Below are 21,450 nucleotides of genomic sequence, written 5' to 3'. Positions count from 1 at the left end.
TGCAAAGATATATCCCCCGGATACTCACATGGGCTCGAGAGTCTTGCTGAGCCAGGACTTGAGTGCCTCGAAGTTTTCAATGATCATTTTAGAAACCATCCACAGCGGCCCTAAGGCCCGTCACACTCCTCCGCCCGCCCAGGTCGCGGCCGCTACAGCCGCCGCTGCCCCCGCCCCCGCCTCCGCGCGCCGCCCGCGTGGGCCGCGGTGGGAGGCGCCGGTGGCAGGTTCCCGCGGGCCCCGTTCGGCGAATAGCTCTGCAGGGACCGCCGCAGGCCGCAAGTGCACGGGATGCTAGGAGCTCCCCGTCCCCGGACCCCGGCCCGGGCTGAAGGAGCAACGGTTTGCCCGGGCCCTCCCCCTTCCCTCTTCCCCAGCAAATCTACCCAGACCGGAAGCGCGACACGCGCTTAGACCCAGGCGTTCTCTCAGCCTCGGGACCAGGTGCTTGTTGGCTACGTCGAAAAGGCAAAAGTAAAGAAAGCGAAGGCGAAGGGCAGCTCAATGGGAACGATTCAGGGGGTCTTCCTGGCTCCCAGCACCCCCAAGAAGATGGCTGCCGAAAAATCTCGCGAGAATTGATGAAGTCTCGCGGTGGTTCCTGGAGCCCGCTGGGAAGAGACGTAAGGTCGGCGGAGAATGCGCGGGTCGAGTGCTGTAGTTCGCTTTTTGAGTGTGTGCTTTGCTTGCGGCCTTTGTGCCTTTTTATTCTTTGCTTATCTTTATGATATAAATAACTTGTTTCTTACAAGGAGGAAAAGACCACTGACTTCAGAAACAGCAGGAGCCCTAGCTAGTCCCCGGTAAGACGGCCGTGGCCTGTCAGCTGGAACGGACCTGCCGAATGGATCGCTAGTTGAGAGCGTACACACCCGCGTGCGCGACACCAGGCGGCCTGTAGGTTCCAGGTGCCGAGCGCGCTACCTCGTCAATTTACCTAAGTGCCCTACCAGTACCATATTCTGTGTATGCTGTGATGCGAACGAGGTTTATAAATACAGGCTGGTCTAATGGAGCCCAATGAGACCGCTAGAGGATTAGTGTCTTGTCCAACAGTACTCAACTTGTTGGTAGAGCCCTAATGACTCAGGGATGCCCCAAGGGAAAGGTGAGAGAACCTTCACGTCTCTCAGGTAGTTTCCAGCCTGCACTTTCCCCCAGATAAAGATAAGTTTTGTTATTTTTAAAATGCTCTTTAGAGCAAATTCAGCCCTATCTCACATCGGGAAATTATATAGTATCCAAAGAGAGAGTCTTCATATCAGCAACCCAAATAAACAAACTATTTTCCTGGGTGATCAAATAAGTTTGAATCCTGCTTGAGTTGTATTTAGATACTAGGTGGAATTTTACGAAGGGTCTACGTTCCATGAACTGTAGTGGAATGAAAATGTTCACAATCTAAAGACATTTTCAGTAAGTAGATCAATGAAAGCTCTTTATGAGAGACACCGATAGGCTAAATTGTTCTTAGGAACTCTGAGTTTGTAATTTGCTACAGTGAAGTCTCCTTAAGGATTAAGTGGAAAGATTATGAACTACAAAGCAAGACATTTGTTTTAAAATACAGCATATAGAGTAGAATACAAATTAGAATCCAGCTACTGAATAACCAGGGTGTTGATTAAAGTGATTTAGCTAAGTGAAATAAACCAGACATGAAGGACAAATATTATGATTCTACTTACATTAAGTATCTAGAGTAGTCAAAATTCCTAGTGACAGAAGCTGAAATGGTAGCAAGAGCAGGGGTGGAGAGGGTGCCCAGGAGAAGGGGAAATGAGGAGTTATTTTTCAGTGAATAATAGAGTTTCAGTTTAGGATGATTTAGATTCTGGAGATGAGTGGTGGTGTGTGGGTTGCACAATATGAATGTACTTAATGCAGTGGACCATATACTTAATGAACGGTAGGTTTTATATGTATTTTACAATAAAATTTGTTCATAAATTTAATACTGCCAAAAGTTAAAATTATATTTGTTTAGTCTTTGTTGTAGCCTTGCCACAGGCTGATGTCACCAATATTTTCAGCCTTATCACCAGCTATTCCATGACTCTGGTCCTCCACTTCAGCCTTCCAAAGCTTCTATCAAATACTGTATACCCCAGGTAAACTGATTTGCTCACCCTCCCGTTCTCCAAACATTTGTTCACTTTATTTTCCACAGAGAACGCTTCTACTTCTTTCCCTGATTGCTCAAACTTTGCCCATCCATTTCTCATACCACTGTCACTGTCTTATTTAAAGTCTTTTAGTCTTCCTAAATAATAGCAAAAGCCTTTTAATATCTTTGCCTTTTATGCTGACCTCCATCTCAGTTCATCTTCAGTTACCCTCATAATTATTGCCTTTAATAGCAATAATTCAAAAATTTGTATCTAATCATGTCACTTTCTTGCTTAAAATCTTCAACTTCCACATTATCTTTAGAATAAAACACATTATTTAACATCCTATAAAGGTTCTTTCATAAATCAGACACCTTCCTTTTTGCCTAGAAACTCCTTTCAGTGCCTTTCAGTCTTTGCTCCAGCCATCCTAAACTATTTTGAGTTCCTTAAAAGAAATTGTTCCATGAAAAGGCCCTTTATGCAAGGTGCCCCCCAGATAAAGGAGAAATCACATGAACAAAGCAGACAATCCAGTTTGGTCAGTAAAGAGTGTTTTGTTGGGGGTAACTTACAGACAGAAGCATGGTCTTGAGTGGCAGCAAGACAGGTAGATCTCTGCCCTATTACTCCCCAGACCAGTACTTAGGTGCCATAAGGAAAGGGTGTACGTACTCTATACAGACATTTAAAGGCAGCCCTCCAGACAGGCAAGAATGCTATATGCATCATAGCCTGTAATTTGTGTGATAACATCAGGGTTGCTTTGTTCTTACACTAAGGACAGTAAATAAAGTAATAATCACAGGACTGGGCCTAATCAGAAGTCAACATGACAAATTAGCATTCAAGATGGAGTAACCGTTTGTCTCCACAGAAATGTGTTCTCTCACTAAATTGAGCCATTGCAAAATGCATTTCTCTACCTTTCATTTGATGGATTCGTACTTATGCGTCAAAATGCAGTGCATTTTTGCAGTGCAAAATGCAGCATCACCTTTGGAAATACATCCTTCACCTCCCTTATCTGAAGCAAGAGCTCCTCTGAGATGTTCTGACATCAGCCTGTGTTTGCTTCTTTTTTTTTTTTTTTTTTTTTTTTTTTTTTGAGACGGAGTCTTGCACTGTCTCCCAGGCTGGAGTGCAGTGGCCGGATCTCAGCTCACTGCAAGCTCCGCCTCCCGGGTTTACGCCATTCTCCTGCCTCAGCCTCCCGAGTAGCTGGGACTACAGGCGCCCGCCACCTCGCCCAGCTAGTTTTTTGTATTTTTAGTAGAGACGGGGTTTCACCGTGTTAGCCAGGATGGTCTCGATCTCCTGACCTCGTGATCCGCCCACCTCGGCCTCCCAAAGTGCTGGGATTACAGGCTTGAGCCACCGCGCCTGGCCGTTTGCTTCTTTTATAGCACTCATAGCTTTATATTTTGCTATGAGTATGTGATTATCTGTTCTTTAGTGGATTATAGCTTTGAATCCCCCGCTTCAAGAACAGCCACTAATATATACAACCAATTCTTATTCACAGTGGTTCTGTAAAAAAGCCACAAATAATTAATTGGTGAATATGGAACCATTGCTACTGGGAGAAATACAGGATTAGGTTCCTTCAAGCCTCTTATCAAATATTTGTCAACCAGCCCATAAATAGCTTGCTTTATGTGTGTTTCTTTTTAAAGGCACCTTATGTAGGCAAAAGAAAATTTTTAAGGCACCTTATTTAATATAGTTGATTCATTTACATTGAACTCATAGCCAGTGGCACTATAACTTATGCTTGCATGGTGTATGTATTTTCTCTTTAAAAAGAAGAGCCTTTTGGCACTTAGGGACCTAGATAGCCTCATCACTACACTTGGGGGGCATTTTAAACAGTGAAATCACAAAAAGCTCAAAAATGCAACAAATATAGCACTAAATAGACCATGAAAAGGACACTTGTTTCCAGTGTGAGAGCTAAAACAGGAAGGCAGAGCATCCCCTTGTTTCACTAAAGCTGGGAACATGTGCATCACGTGACTCAGATTTTTTACCTCTGTTCATGTCGACAAGTGACTGCAAAAGCATTCCAAGTATTGATTTGGGCATTGCAAATAAATTTTAGCAAGTAGGCAAACTCACAAATACAGAATCTGCAAGTAATAAGGATCAACTATATTTTTTGAATGACCAAAGGAAGCCCTACCACTTCCATGAAGCCTTTCCTGGCCACTGTGGCTGATAGCAATATCTTCCTCCTCTAAATTTATAGTACAGTGTTTATTATCACTCCACGGCGAGTCATTTTTGCTTCCTAGAATGCTTCTCTTCCTTAACCGTTAACATTTATCCTTCATTTATCCCTGCTTCATCTTCTTTGGCCCTGCCTTCAAAGGTGACAATTAGCTGATGTAATCATCGATTCTACTAAGAGAAGACTAAACAGCTGCCATAGACTACTTTCTCTATTCGGTAACGTACATTTTGGAATGTCCAGTATTAGGTTACGTGCTTAACATTTTCCAATACACCATGTTCTTTCAAGGCCTTGTGACTTTATTAGCGCTGTTCCCTTTTGCCAGAATGATTTTCCTTATTGCTCAAATGCCAGTACCTCAGTGATACCCTAGACAAAGGTCTAGCTCTCTACCTGTAGAACAGGAGTTAAAACATTTACTGGGAAGAGATAGTGAGGACAGATAAAAATAAAACATTTTATTTAGTTTTCTCATCTTTCTCGGCCTTATGAGCTCTTTTAAGGACTGGACTCAAGTTTATTCCTCTCTACTATCTGCTCTTAACTCTGTCTGAAACAAAAAATGTTCATTGACGACACGTGCTTTGTTTTAAATAGGAAGGAAGCAGAGGCAGAAAATATTTTAGATAGGCAAGAGAGTAATATACCCTCTAACAGACCTATATTTCTTTATGGTTTATTACCATAAGTTGCCTTCATCTTTCAGCTGCACTGATCCTGGGAATATTCTCTATAGTGTGCTGAATTCCTCCTCAGGTTTTTCCAGCTGTCTTCTCCAGTTGAGTACAGTCTTACTACTTTCAATAGTGCTTTTGAAGTCTTGTTTAAAAACAGTCTGCATTTCCAGATCACAAAGAGATTCTGTATTTTCTTCTATTTCTTTTACAGTCCATTACTCTACTTAGAATCATGCTTAAGTCTTTATTCTCTCTGTAATACATCCCTGTTTGTGGTGTAAAGTGAGGATCTAGGCCATTTTTTTTTTTTCTATAAGTCTACTCAGTTTATTCCTTCCTGTTGATTTTCTTTCTTTTTTTTTTTTTTTCCTGAGATGGAGTCTCTCACCATCTCCCAGGCTGGAGTGCAATGGCACAATCTTGGCTCACTGCAACCTCTGCCTCCCAGGTAGCTGGGACTACAGGTGTGTACCACCATGCCCATCTAATTAGAGATGGGGTTTCACCATGTTGGCCATGCTGTTCTTGAACTCCTGGCCTCAAGTGATCGGCCCGCCTCGGCCTCCTAAAGTGTTGGGATAACAGGTGTGAGCCACTGTGCCCAGTCTCCTTCCTGTTTGATTTTTGATGCCACTTATATCTTTCTGTTTTCATTTCATTTGTGTTCTGCTTCTGACCTGTTTTTCAATTGGTCATTTTGTCTGTGACTACACCAGTACCATGTTGTTTTTATTTACTGTTGTATTGTATTATGGAATATCTTAATGTATAATAAGGCAAATCCCTCTTCTTTGCTCTTTTTCAAATTTAACTTGGCTAAATATGAATCTTGGTCTGGCACAGTGGCTTACACCTATAATCCCAGCACTTTGGGAGGCCGAGGCAGGCGGATCACTTGAGGTTAGGAGTTCGAGACCAGCCTGGCCGACATGGTGAAACCCCATCTCTACTAAAAATACAAAAATTAGCCAAGTGTGTTAGCACATACCTGCAGTACCCAGGCCAGAGGCTGAGGTGGGAGAATCGCTTGAACCTGGGAAGTGGAGTTGTCAGTGAGCCGAGATTGTGCCATTGTACTCCAGCCTTGGCGACAGAGTAAAACTACGTCTAAATAAATAAATACATAAATAAATGTGAACCTTTAGTTTTCCAAATACATAGAACAAGATGGTTGAACTTGTAAAAAAAAAAAAAAATCTTCATTGAAGTTATGGATTAATTTGGATTGAGTTGACATCCTACAATGCATAGCAGTCACAGGGGTGTGCAGCTCAGATCTCCCTTCACTGCCCAAGTGCAAGGAGCATAGTTACATGACAGCCTCCAGTTGTTAATTCTTTCTAGGTTCACCTCAGCTTTCAAGTTGAAGTTACACTGTTCTCGGGGCAAACCCTCTCCCGCATGCCCATCCCCAGCTCAAGACTGAGCAAGGGATAAGGACCTGCTCGATATTGGGATGGCAGAAGTATTGTCAGACCTGCATGGTAATCTAATGGCTCTCCCACCCAATTCTGCTTCCCTGCTTTCCATTTCACAGGTGCTACTCTCCAGTAAACTTTTTGCACTTTTAACCCCATCTCAGCATCCACTCCCCAGAGAACACTATAACAAATTTAATCATCTGATTCATTCTATTTTTGTACATTTTAAAAATCATAGTTAATAATAAAATTTTAAGTATTATGAAAGAGGAAACTATGAACCATTTTAGCAATTTAGACTGTAAAGGCTCAAGCATGGTTTCTCTAAGGATATGATACTTACACGGTTAAGAAAAGTGAATAATGAGTAAAAGTCATGTGAATCAAAGTAGAGACAAGAACATTCCAGCACACATAATAGCCTGTGGGATGTTCCTGAGGTAAAGAAGTCAGGATCTTAAGGACAGAGTGGTGGGAGGGTATCAAACTGGGGACATGGGAAATGGCTGTCAGTCAAGTTAGAGGTAAAAAAAATTTCATGTTAAGATTTTGGAACTGGATTTTATTTAAAATAATGATGTGAAGCTATTGAAAGGTTTTTGGTGTGGCAGGATGAATTTAAAATATGAACACACCAACGCATACTTCTTTTAAGAGAGAATCTGATTAAATTTGGGAATTTTAAAATAAAAACAGGAAGCATATCGTACTCTAATATAATAATTCAAGGGTTTTTATTTTCCTAGAAGATCAAGGTCATGTTAATAAAGGGAATATAGTTTTCTTATCTAAGACTAGACACTGATGACTTGCAAAGAAAAATAACACTTTCTGTGATATCCTTAGGTAATTCAAGAGGAAACACTTGAGCAATTACTGATGTTGTAAACTGAGATCAGAAGACATACATAGATAGTATCATATCCCAGACCAGGCACAGTGGCTCACACCTGTAATCCCAGCACTTTGGGAAGATGAGGAAGGCAGATCATTTGAGGTAAGGAGTTGGAGACCAGCCTGGCTCACGTGGTGAAACCCATCTCTACTAAACATAAAAAAATTAGCTGGACATGGTGGTGGGTTCCTGTAATCCCAGCTACTTGGGTGGGAGGCTGAGACAGGAGAATCACTTGAACCCAGGAGGCACATGTTGCAGTGAACTGAGATTGCGCCACTGTACTCCAGCTTGGGCAACAGGGCCATCTCAAAAAAAAAAGACATACTATCATATCCCCCTAAATTGGACCAGAGCACTTCTGGCTAAAAAGCTTTTTTAAGGCCGAGTGCTGTGGCTCACACCTGTAATCCAGCACTTTGGGAGGCCGATCGGGTGGATCACCTGAGGTCAGGAGTTTGAGACCAGCCTGGCCAACATGGCAAAACCATGTCTCTATGTTAATACAAAAATTAGCCGGGAACGGTAGCCCACACCTGTAATCCCAGCTACTCGGGAGGCTGAGGCAGAAGAATCACTGCAACCCAGGAGGCAAAGGTTGCAGCAAACCAATATCACACCACTGCACTCCAACCTGGGAAACAGACTGAGACCCCATCTCAAAAAACCAAAACCAAAAAACAAAAAGCTTTGTTTGCTTTTGTTTGTGTGTGTGTGTGTGATGGAGTCTCTGTGTCACCCAGACTAGAGTACAGTGGCATAATCTCAGCTCACTACAACCTCTACTTCCTGGGCTCAAGTGATCCTCTTACCTCAGCCTCCTGAGTAACTGGGACCACAGGCACATGACACTCACGCCTGGCTAATTTCCTTTTTGTATTTTTGGTAGACGGGGTTTCACCATGTTGCCCAGGCTGATCTCTTGAGCTCAAGTGATCTGCCTGCTTGCCTTGGCCTCTCAAAGTGCTGGGATTACAGACATGAGCCACCACACCTACCTAAAAAGCTTTGAGACGCAATCACCAACTCTTCAGGGGGCACTCTGTTTATACGCATGATGAATTATGACTCCATCTCTATAGGTGCTGTGGAACTGTTGATGGATATGGTTATGGTGGGTAATAATCATAATATTAAAAAGGTATATTTACCAAAGTCTCCCATAGAAACAGTCAAATGAGGACGGGTAAATATAAATCTCAGCATCCAGAGGAAAAACATGTATGTAATATTATTAAAGATCATGTAAGTGAAATGATGTGATACCTGTGTTATCAAAATGATTTGAAATGGAATAAGGAGAGAGAGTAGAGTATCAATGAAATAAGATTGGACATGAGTTGATTGTGGTTGAAATTGGATGATGGGGATGGTTATAATTCTTTGAGCTCTTACATATTGAAATTTTCCATAATAAAAAATGTTTTTTAAAAAAATCTGTTAAGGCAGAGAGACCCAAAAAACAAAAAGATCTCTGGGAATGTCTAACAGACTGGCTACAAAGGAAGTTTCAGGAAAGCAGAGATTTTGTCTGTCTTTTCCGCAGCTGTATCTCTTGTGCTTAGAGAAGTTGATAGCACGTGGCAGGTTCTGTTGTTGAGTGAATGAACATTGGAGAATAAAACCTATAACCTAGGTGACAGTCTGTCAGCTCAGACAAAGTCAAGAATCCTGGGGTTCACTCACCTGTCACACTACAAATGGCATTTGTTAGTTATTATAAGAATAAATACTTAACCACTTCAAGAGAAAGCAGATTCACAAACTTTCACCATGGATTTCATAAGTAGATATGCACATGTTTATATGCATATGATCCCACATAGAAAGCTGCTATCATATCATTTCATTTCATTCCTTTTTTTTTCAACAAATATTTATTGTAGAGGTATCTCTGTCCTTGGCTTTTTCCCAAAGCCAAAAATCAGGAGTAAAAAATCAGAAAAGAAATCTTATTTGCTTACTAATTGAAGTGCGGGAAGGCACAGATAATCTTTTTGAAGAAAATTCACCTTTGCATATTGTTCTTAGTTCCTTAGTAGCCTTAGGACAAAACTGAAAAAGGTAATGATGTAGAACCTTAATTAGGGCTTTTGAAATTTGAGGCCATTTTTATTGGGGGTCAAAACCTAAGCCAGGAAAACAATCAATAACATTGCAATAACAAACATCAGGCATAATGAAATGCCCTTAGGAGACACTGTCGAAAGCTTTGCAGCTGCACTGTCCCATCCTCCAGACAACAAAGAGATAAAACAGTCTGCATCACCCACAAACAATAGTACATAAGTTAGGAAGAGGCTAGGTTTGTCTGCAGTAATGAACAACAACAAGGGTTCATTCCTCTCACACCCTGCATGTCCATTACAGGTTAGCTACACCTCTACTCCACATGGTCCTCCCCCCAGGTCCCAGGCTGGTGGAGCAGCCTCTGTCTGTTTGGGACATTATCAGTCACAATGGTGGACACAAAAGATTATGGCAAACCATGTTTTGTCTCCTACAATTTCTGCTCACTTCTCTCCACATTTCATCGACCAAAGCAAGTCATGTGACCAAGCCTGATTCAAAATAGACTGGAGCAAGGAGGAACAGCAAACATAAGTGAGTTTATAATATAATCTACCATACAGGGTGAACCAGAATTTAGGAATGAGCTCACAGCCTGCATTTCATGTAACTGCCAGAGCTCAGACAGGATTTGATCCTTCCTTCCCAGAAGAAAGAGTTGACTCCCTTAACAACATCAGCTGGACCAATTCCTGGCTGTGGAAGCAACATTCATCATGTGTTTTCATAGTAAATGAATAGTAAACATAGGGGGTAGAACAAACTACACTGCCACATACCATAGCCACTACCAATGTGTGGCTGTTGAGTTCTTGTGGCTATTTGGAATTGTGATGTGCAGTAAGTATAAAATGTGCACCAAATTTCAAAGCCTTAGAAAAAATGTGAACAATGTTTTTCACGTGTTGTTCCTCAACAACAAAAAAGTAAAATATCTTAATTTTTACATTAATTGCACATTGAAAGAATAATATTTTGGATATATTAGCCTATTAATATGTTAAATAAAGTATATTAATAAAGTTAATTTCACTGTTTGTTTTTTTTTTGAGATGGAGTCTCACTCTGTTGCCCAGGCTGGAGTGCAGTGGCACGATCTCTGCTCCCTGCAACCTCTGCCTCCCAGGTGCAAGTGATTCTCCTGCCTCAGCCACCTGAGTAGCTGGGATTACAGGCAGCTGCCACCATGCCTATCTAGTTTTTTTGTATTATTCGTAGACACCGGGTTTTATCATGTTGGCCAGGCTGGTTTTGAACTCTTGTCCTCAAGTGATCTGCCTGCCTCGGCCTCTCAAAGTGCTAGGATTACAGGTGTGAGTGACTGCGCCAGGTCCTCACCTTTTTATTACTATTTTTTATTTAAAAGCGTGGCCCCTAGAAAACAAAATTACGTATGCAGCTCACATATTTTTGTTGGACAGTGCCTTCCTAAAATGTAAGAACTTTTTCCTCTCATGTGAAATAAAGGAGAGGAATAAGGAGCTCAGTGTATTAACAGAGTAACTCTTAGTCCTCTTACTCTGTACTGCTTTGGTATGTTTTAGAATGCTTCTATGAAACTACTACTGAAAACACCATTGGCATTTGTTCAGTTTGGGAAGCTTAGGTGTGGTAGGACCCAGGGAGGGAAGAGTACCTGCAGGGGGACCAGTCAATACTGAGAGCAAAGTGGGGGCCACCACCCTTCCTTTTGTGAACTATTAAGTAATAATAAACACCAGCAGATGAATTACTGGAAAGAGATGAACACTCACCAGCAGTGTGAGGCCCCATAGCTTCTCTGATCTCTATCACCAGAGAATATTAAGAGGTATACCCGTTCTAGTTCAAGAAGGAAAAGCCTTCTATAACTGGCTTAGATGAGTAAGGGAAGGCTATCATTAGATTTGTATGGAGTGTGTATGGGGCTGAGGGAGGGGTAGCCAACAAAGATACAATGGGGGTGGTAGAAGAAGGAAACAATTAAGAAAATATTGTAATGGTCCATGTGAGATGTTGGAAGTTTAAACTAGAGTGTTAATGGTGTTGATATTTTCAAAATGATAGACATGTGTCTATCATTAAAAAAAAACAACTATTCAGCTCTATCAATTGAAGATCTGCTTTCAGCGACCATTCTTTTCTCTTTACAGGCAAACAAGAGTTGTTTGTACTTACTGTCTCAGCTTCCTCTCCTCCCATCACTCCAGTTCAGTATGAACTAGTTCTGTCTCCATCATTTTACCAAAACACTTCTTGCCAAGGTTATCAGTGATTTGCTTTTCACTGACATTGACTAAATGTAATGTCCACATTTAGTCCTGTGTTATTTGACCAAATACAACATTTGACAACATTGTTCACATTTTTTTCTTGAAACGCTTTTTCCCCCACTATTTTTACTGTATCACAATCTTAGGGTTTTTTCCCCCTGATTTTTCTGAACCCTCTAAAGTATCCTTCTTGAACTTCAACCACACTTCATATGGATGTGCCTTGGAATTCCTGTTGGTCCTTTTTTCAATCTAAACATGATCCCCAACCCATCTTACATATTTTTACTAGTTAAACTCCTATATCCATGCCGATGTTTCCCAAAGGTCATTACTTGGATGCCTTCTAGGCATTTCAAATCAGTCTCCAAAACTAAACTCATTATCTTCACTAACCAATTTTGCCCCTTTCCTGTGATATGTCACTCATAGAAAGCCACCATCATCTAATTGCTCAAGTCAAAAATCTAGGTATCATCTTTCTTCTTTTACCACTATCCAATTAATATCCCAACTAATATCTATTGAGTCTTCCTCCTAGACATACTACTCATTGTCATTCAACCCAGATGATACACTTCAGCCAAAGAAACCCATTAAAGCCTCCTCTAAACATGTAAATCTTTATTGGCTTCCCATATCCCAGGCTAAAGTACAAATTTATTAATTATAATACTTAATTGAAATTAACTGTGTTTTATGGTATTAAGCACTGTTCTAAATGCTTTACATTTATTTATTCTCACAATTTAGCATTCCCAGTTTACAGCTGAGGAAATTAAGCTTCAAGTTGCTCAAGTGTATAGAATGAATCAATGGCAGAGGTTGAACTCAGGTCAGTAATCAACACCACATCCTTAACCACATGCTTTCTTATATCTTTCATTAATTGACACCTGCCTAGCTCTTCAGTTTCTCCCATTCTCCAGTTTTTACATTCTACAATGGTGTCATACCATGTATCTGCAGTTCCCAGAATAGTACTGCATTATGCAATAGACGAACTGGTATATGCTGAATAAATCAACACAGGGGCATGAATATATTTTTAGAGTATTTATTATTTTTTAAATGATGAGAACATGGGAAAAATCAGAAAGACTTCCCTACATGTAATTGTATAGTTAGCATTATTTTTATTTTGAATTTCAAGTGAGAGAGCACTATAATATTTTGGTGCATAGACTGTAAATTCCTTAATCTATTTCTACAAACAAGCCATGGTGTCCTTCATTGTGTTCTTTGCACAAAGAGCCCCTTCGGTTTAGAACATTTACCATGCCCAACCCTATCCTTCATCTAACTCCAGGACTTACCTTAAAAGTCACTTTCTCCAGGAAACCTTCCCTGACTGGGCTGAGTGTTCACAGTGTTTATCTCTGTTACAATTACATCATGTTGTATTATTAAAAGATTCGGTTCCTTGAAGGCAAAAGCTTTTTTTCATCCACTGTTTTATTCCCAAAATCTAACATAGAATAGATGATACCTTTTTAAAGTCTATAACTTTTTTCCTACATTATAATTACCATTTTTGAAATGTTGATTGACACTTGTCTGACTCTCAAGGTGCCATGAAGTGAAACATTAGTCCACAAGAAAGGCGGGTTTTTTGTTTTTTTTCTTTAACGGGCTTTCTTTGATATTTGTAAATCTCCCAGAGAAAGAGGAAAAAATAAAATGAACTAGTTTTAAAAAACAAAAAGAATTACAGGGTTTTTGTTTGTTTTGCATTTTAAGGAGCTAGAAAGGTAGAGGAGGCTAAAAGCCATCTCTACTCATATTTCCAAGCACCTGGTAAATTTCTACAGTAATGTACTCTCAATTTGTTCACACTTCCCATATTCAGAGCTTTGAGTAGTGTCCTCCCACATTGATTCTGGATTTGTCCAAGTGATTTGCTTTGCTAGTGAGATTAAGGTAAATATTATGAGATAAAAATAAATGTGATGCAAGCAACAACTAGAAAAGTGCTTGACTGCTGAGGCTGCCATGTGATGAGGTACCAGTAAGATCCAGCCTGGCAACCACCAGGCATGTGAATGAGACCATCCTAAACCAACCAACTTGCACAGATAGTGCAAACCAAAAGAACTCCCCAGCAACTCACAGAATGGTGAAAAGTAATACATGTTTTTAAGCCACTAAGCTTGGGGTAGTGAACATTGATACAATGCCTAACAAACCCACACCGAGGCTCGTGACCTCTGTTGACATATATTTTTCTTACAACACAGCTTGTACTTCCATTCATTCAACCAATATCCATAGTCAATTTACTTATATGAGAATAAATTTTGTTTTAAAAAATGAAATTAAAGTAACTCATTGCATCAAAGAAATGCTGAATAGGCTTCCAAGGCAACAGCAACCATCAAATCTCTAGGAATCAGAGCTGTCAAAACTTGTTCAGTCATGGGCTTTTTCTATAGAATGCTGCTGCATTCAGCTGACTCAATAACAATCACCCACCCTGGGTGTTGAGATACAAATTATCAAGATAGAGAATCTAATTGACTTTGCTTAAGTATATGCCTATCACTTTGAGTAAGGAAGAGGGATTTATTACAAATAGAAGTTGGGAGATCACTTGGCATGCTAAAAGTTTTGACTATAATACTTTAACAAGAACCAGATTCTAATTCTTTTTCTTTAATAAACTATTAACTTTTTGCATGTAATTTTCCAGAAGGTAGATAGTAATTTATATGAGTTGAAGAGCTGTAAGTTTGAAAGACAAATTCAAATCACAAACAGACATACAAGTACACAAAACACCAAAACAAACCTAGTGCAAATTATCATTATAAAACTTTCTGGGAGCTGAAAAAGCAATAATGATCTTATGAAGTCTTGCTTGGGTTTTTCCATCAACTTCAGATTCTTTAGATTCACACTGTGTTCTGTTTCCTCTGAGTTTCCCTAACCCCTACAGCCTCTACTCCCTTCTCTTTCTTGTGACTTCTTGTAATAGTTAACTGACCAGCTACTTCTTTATATGAATTTATTTTTGCCAAGTAAATTTTAATCTGTTTCAGATAAGAATTTCAGTTTTTATTTTTTTGTATCCTTTTATATGATTAGTATTTTATTCAATAACTGTTTAAAAGTATAGAAACTGAATAGGAGTTTAAGAATAACCTAATTCAGTATCTTCATATTTATAGATGACAAAATTGGGGTCTGGGCATGTGCAAGGACTTTTCCAAAGTCAGCTGGAAAACTAATAGAAGAAACAAGTTACCTGCTGTAAGACCCAGAGCCAGATTCAATTCAGGCTTTGTTAATTGAGAGAATGTGATAGCTATTTAATTCAGGCTTTGTTAACTGACAATGCAATAGCTATTAAATTAAAAATAGACAAATAAAATACTAAAATTAAAAAGCTAACCACAAAATAGTGATATTAAATCACATGCATTAGTTCATTTCCTCAATATTTGGACTATAAATATATGAATATATCAACAAAAAATGTAAAATGGAATGTCTCTAATAAAGTATACAAATAATAGATACAAATGGCCTTGGACATTTTGGTAATTATGATTTGGTAGGTATGAGAGACAAAATACACAAGACTGTTGGTCCTTCTCCTTTTTTTAGTATATTTTTCCATTAATATAAAGTTAGGAGAAAATTTTGAAAGGTTTATAGATGGCCCAAAGGCATGAATACAATAAATGCTGGCCTTCATTTGTGCTTTTTCATGAAAAATATTTATTTATTTATTATTTTATTTTTTAAATTATTATTATACTTTAAGTTCTAGGGTATATGTGCATAACATGCAGGTGTGTTACATATGTATACTTGTGCCATGTTGCTGTGCTGCACCCATCAACTCGTCAACACCCATCAACTCGTCATTTACATCAGGTATAACTCCCAAGGCAATCCCTCCCCCCTCCCCCCTCCCCATGATAGGCCCTGGTGTGTGATGTTCCCCTTCCCGAGTCCAAGTGATCTCATTGTTCAGTTCCCACCTATGAGTGCGAACATGCGGTGTTTGGTTTTCTGTTCTTGTGATAGTTTGCTAAGAATGATGGTTTCCAGCTGCATCCATGTCCCTACAAAGGACACGAACTCATCCTTTTTTATGGCCGCATAGTATTCCATGGTGTATATGTACCACATTTTCTTAATCCAGTCTGTCACTGATGGACATTTGGATTGATTCCAAGTCTTTGCTATTGTGAATAGTGCCACAATAAACATACGTGTGCATGTGTCTTTACAGCAACATGATTTGTAATCCTTTGGGTATATACCCAGTAATGAGATGGCTGGGTCATATGGTACTTCTAGTTCTAGATCCTTGAGGAATTGCCATACTGTTTTCCATAATGGTTGAACTAGTTTACAATCCCACCAACAGTGTAAAAGTGTTCCTATTTCTCCACATCCTCTCCAGCACCTGTTGTTTCCTGACTTTTTAATGATTGCCATTCTAACTGGTGTGAGATGGTATCTCATTGTGGTTTTGATTTGCATTTCTCTGATGGCGAGTGATGATGAGCATTTTTTCATGTGTCTGTTGGCTGTATGAATGTCTTCCTTTGAGAAATGTCTGTTCATATCCTTTGCCCACTTTTTGATGGGGTTGTTTGTTTTTTTCTTGTATATTTGTTTGAGTTCTTTGTAGATTCTGGATATCAGCCCTTTGTTAGATGAGTAGATTGCAAAAATTTTCTCCCATTCTGTAGGTTGCCTGTTCACTCTGATGGTAGTTTCTTTTGCTGTGCAGAAGCTCTTTAGTTTAATTAGATCCCATTTGTCAATTGTGGCTTTTGTTGCCGTTGCTTTTGGTGGTTTAGACATGAAATCCTTGCCCATGCCTCTGTCCTGAATGGTACTACCTAGGTTTTCTTCTAGGGTTTTTATGGTATTATGTCTAACATTTAAGTCTCTAATCCATCTTGAATTAATTTTCGTATAAGGGGTAAGGAAAGGATCCAGTTTCAGCTTTCTACTTATGGCTAGCCAATTTTCCCAGCACCATTTATTAAATAGGGAATCCTTTCCCCATTTCTTGTTTTTCTCAGGTTTGTCAAAGATCAGATGGCTGTAGATGTGTAGTATTATTTCTGAGGACTCTGTTCTGTTCCATTGGTCTATATCTCTGTTTTGGTACCAGTACCATGTTGTTTTGGTTACTGTAGCCTTGTAGTATAGTTTGAAGTTAGGTAGTGTGATGCCTCCAGCTTTGTTCTTTTGACTTAGGATTTTCTTGGCAATGCAGGCTCTTTTTTGGTTCCATATGAACTTTAAAGCAGTTTTTTCCAATTCTGTGAAGAAACTCATTGGTAGCTTGATGGGGATGGCATTGAATCTATAAATAACCTTGGGCATTATGGCCATTTTCACGATATTGATGCTTCCTATCCATGAGCATGGTATATTCTTCCATTTGTTTGTGTCCTCTTTTATTTCACTGACCAGTGGTTTGTAGTTCTTCTTGAAGAGGTCCTTTCCATCCCTTGTAAGTTGGATTCCTAGGTATTTTATTCTCTTTGAAGCAATTGTGAATGGAAGTTCATTCCTGATTTGGCTCTCTGTTTGTCTGTTACTGGTGTATAAGAATGCTTGTGATTTTTGCACATTATTTTGTATCCTGAGACTTTGCTGAAGTTTCTTATCAGCTTAAGGAGATTTTGGGCTGAGACAATGGGGTTTTCTAAATATACAATCATGTCATCTGCAAACAGGGACAATTTGACTTCTTCTTTTCCTTACTGAATACCCTTTATTTCTTTCTCTTGCCTGATTGCCCTAGCCAGAACTTCCAACACTATGTTGAATAGGAGTGGTGAGAGAGGGCATCCCTGTCTTGTGCCATCCCTGATGAACATCGATGCAAAAATCCTCAATAAAATACTGGCAAATCAGATCCAGCAGCACATCAAAAAGCTTATCCACCATGATCAAGTGGGCTTCATCCCTGGGATGCAAGGCTGGTTCAACATACGCAAATCAATAAACGTAATCCAGCATATAAACAGAACCAAAGACAAAAATCACATGATTATCTCAATAGATGCAGAAAAGGCCTTTGACAAAATTCAACAGCCCTTCATGCTAAAAACGCTCAATAAATTTGGTACTGATGGAACGTATCTCAAAATAATAAGAGGTATTTATGACAAACCCACAGCCAATATCATACTGAATGGGCAAAAACTGGAAAAATTCCCGTTGAAAACTGGCACATGAAAAATATTTAAACTGAATAGGAAAGAAATTATTACACGAGATTTGTTGTTCTTTCATTTTCTCAAATAATGGATGTCTTTAAAACCTTTTCACCTAATTTTATTGACTTTGTTTTACTTTTTGGCAATAAGATTACTATCTCATATATATGTGTGTGTGTGTATGTACATTATATATAATTTTATATACATACATATATATAAATAAATACAGAAGATTCTTGAAAAACAGCAACTTAGCCATAACTCCCTTTCCCTCTCTTCCAGCTATAAGACATTTGCCTCCCTTGAGCCAAAGCCTTGCCAAGGCCTATAGGAAGGTAGAAGAAGGTGGGACCTTGACCTCTGTTGGGGACTCTGCCATGGGAAGTTGGTCCACGACTTGCTCCCCCATGGATTAAGCAAACAAGTGAAGAACAGTGGTACTGGTGGCTTCTGAACCGCCTTAATCCTGAATAGAGTTTGATTTTCACAGATCTCTGGGAAGTCACCCTTCCTTCAACAAAGTTGGTATAGCACCATGTGAGAGAGTCTTAGATTTCACTGACTCCCAAAAGTCCAAGAAGTTTAATGGGGATAATGAGTATTCCCTGCTCATATTAGTTATCTGTCGCCATCTAATGAATTACTCCAAATCTTAGGGGCTTACTTAAAGCAACAAACATTCATCACATCACAGTTTCTGCGTGTCATGATTTCAGGAGCTGCTTAGCTGAGAGGTTCTGGCTCAAATTCTCCTGTGAAGTTGCAGTCAAGATGTCTGCTGGGACCCCAGTCATTTGAAGCCCTGTCTGGGGCAGGAGAATCTAGGTCCAAAATGGCTGTTGCAGGAGTCCTCATGCACACCATGTGGGGCCTCTTCATAGATGTTCGAGTGTCCTCATGGCATGGCCACTGGCTTTCCCCAAAGCAAGCAGTCCAAAAGAGAGAAGACAGAGCCCACAATGTCTTTTATGTAAATTAGCCTTGGAAGTCTAACACGGTTACTTCCACCACATTCATTAGTCATTAGGTACAGCTCACATTCATGGGGAGGAAAATCAGGGCCTGTCTTTAGATAGAAGATGTGTCAAAGAATTTATGGACATATTTTAAAATTATAGCACTACTGTTGATGTACTAAGTCTGTGACTCCCCCAGGAGTCTCACAGAGAATTGACTGCTTGCCCACCTATATACTACCTTTGTGGGTAGAGACTCCAGTAGTGTGCTGGTTAATGTTCAACCAGTGGCTTTCTATAAAACAAAATGTATGGATACATATATATGTTCTAAGTTTCACTGATATGAAGAATGTGTAGCACAGAATTTACAAATAATAAGATATATAGTATTATTTATTGTAAATTCCATAAAACCTATTGTTTTTTCACAAAAGGTTTTAGTTTATTTTTCCCAAATTTTTGTATCAGTAACATTTTCCATATCACTTTTTTTATGTCCAGACAGTCAACAAAACAGTGACAAAGCCCAGCCTTGTAGCATTTGCCAGTTATTGTGTAAATGTCCCCACCATGGTGGATTTCAAGTTACCACTATGAGATCACAGAATGCAGAATTGGAAAGAGATTCACAGCAGCACCCCATTATACTATATTTTCACCATACAGATGCAGTCGATGTAAATTAGCTGAGGAGCATAAAAAATAATAAAATGAAGTTAAATAGGAAATGATTTTGAAAATTGTGTTGGTTTTTAATATAAGTAAGTTTATGTGTCAGCTTTAATAAAATCTGTCTTTAGCAACTAGCTTGAAGAATTCTTGAAAAATTAATAATCAGCTCTCATAGGCTAGTGACAACTGGCTTCAGCACACCCCTGACTACAAACACTTTTGCCTTCTACTACATGTGGAATTCCCAGTATTTCAACAATCAGAATTGAGCTTATGAGCAAACCAAGAAAGATAGCATCTTATGTAAGAGACAGCAATTTGAGAGAGAGTATCAGTCAGAAGAAACAAGAGGAAAGTAGAACTTGTAAAAGAGAGATGAAAATTTGAATTTTTTAAAAAGGCATCATTAAGCAGATTTAAGTACAACACAAAAAGTTAAAGAATTTAGTAGATAAACAGAAGGATGAGATGATCACCACTGAGACACAGATCAATGATCTAGAAGATAAAAACAAATCATAAAAATAAAAGTATCTTGAAATTTTGCAAAGTACATGATAAATCAATGCATCAGAGATTATGTGTCATGACAAAAAATTTTATAGATACTCAGAATTATATGTCACCGCTTACTATGCAAATATTTTCTATTTTTCCTAGCTTTAAAATATGCATATGGGCCAGATACGGTAGCTTATGGCTGTAATCCCAACGCTTTGGAAGGTCGAGGTGGGCAGATCATTTGAGGTCAGGAGTTTGAGACCAGTCTGGCCAACATGGTGAAACTCCATCTCAACTAAATACAGAATAATTAGCTGGGCGTCGTGAGCATACCTGTAATCCCAGCTACTCCGGAGGCTGAGGCACAAGAATCATCTGAACCTGGGTGATTCTGCACTCTACTTGGGCTCTGTCTCAAAACAACAACAACAAAAACTATGGTATTTTTAATGAACTAAATATTAATATACTAACACAACATAGGTTTTATGATTACTGCAATTCAAAAGTCATAATAAATTTTAAAACTAAAATCCTCCTGTACCTGTTGTGGTGCATGCAGAAACTTTTCCTCTTCAACACACTTATGTGGCACTATATAGGGATATACCAGATAGCTCAGGTACATAATGAATACAACTTTAAAATTTATATTGAAATGCTAATCTTACTTGCCAATATTAGTGGCACATTAGCATAATTTAACTTTTATAAAATTATGGAAAACACAGTTTAAAACTATTCTCCTTAATATTAGCAAATTGCATTAATGGCATGTACCATGTGCCAGTTTGTTTCCAAATAAACAAAATGTACCTTGATATGCCACTTCAGAGCCAGCAGAGGGAGCTCATACTTTTTTATTCTCTTCAACTTACTAAAGAAAATCTTTTAAAAGCTATTATGTTATAACCAATGAGTACCAAGTAAAAAGACAAAAAATGGCTGCTGGATTCTGAAAAAGAATGCAGTTGTTATTTAAATAATGAAAATGTATTAGTAAACAAAACACTTCATACTTTAGGTTGAAATAATAAATCCATTCTAAATAAAAAGATATTAATGATATTTATTTTATGTAAAAATGCCAATTAAAATTACATACTTTAAAGTTATTTTTCTTTTTCTTTTATTATAATTTTTTTAGAAACAAGGGTGTCACTCTATCACCCAGGCTGGAGTGCAGTGATGTGATCATAGCTCACTGCAATCTCAAACTCCTCAGCTAAAGCAATCCTCCTGCCTTAGCTTTCCAAGTAGCTAGGACTACAGATGCATTCCACTATGCCTGGCTAATTTTAAAATTTTTTTTGTAGATACAGGGTCTTGCTGTATTGCCCAGACTAGTCTCAAACTCCTGGCTTCAAACAATCCTCCCACCTCAGCCTCCTGAGTTGTCAGGGTTACATGTGTGAGCCACTGCACTCATCTGCACTCAGCTATTCAGTTTATTTTTCCAATA

At 39.0% G+C, this 21,450-nt stretch overlaps 1 protein-coding gene and 1 long non-coding RNA gene across 9 annotated transcripts in view; one reads left to right on the top strand and one right to left on the bottom strand.

Moving 5' to 3' along the window:
* RBM26 (RNA binding motif protein 26) overlaps positions 1 to 584 on the bottom strand; it is a 96,825-nt gene extending 96,241 nt beyond the window's left edge. For 7 of the 8 annotated variants that reach the window (XM_033177460.1, XM_033177471.1, XM_033177462.1 and 4 more), the window contains exon 1: positions 29 to 584. In XM_033177460.1, the coding sequence (XP_033033351.1) occupies positions 29 to 99 (71 nt within the window). In that variant the 5' untranslated portion in view covers positions 100 to 584. The remainder of the gene's footprint in view (positions 1 to 28) is intronic. The other variant, XM_033177467.1, reaches the window with a different exon arrangement.
* Positions 495 to 15,154, top strand: LOC117063655. The gene is made up of 4 exons (XR_004429025.1): positions 495 to 628; positions 9,708 to 9,941; positions 12,413 to 12,494; positions 14,827 to 15,154. It is a non-coding gene; the product is annotated as an uncharacterized LOC117063655 (long non-coding RNA).
* The last annotated feature ends 6,296 nt before the right edge of the window (positions 15,155 to 21,450 follow it).

Source organism: Trachypithecus francoisi, unplaced genomic scaffold (assembly GCF_009764315.1).
Source record: "Trachypithecus francoisi isolate TF-2019V2 unplaced genomic scaffold, Tfra_2.0 Lachesis_group18, whole genome shotgun sequence".
Taxonomy (NCBI): domain Eukaryota; kingdom Metazoa; phylum Chordata; class Mammalia; order Primates; family Cercopithecidae; genus Trachypithecus; species Trachypithecus francoisi.
The sequence above is the reverse complement of the archived record's forward strand: the minus strand, read 5'-3'. Positions and strand labels throughout refer to the sequence as shown.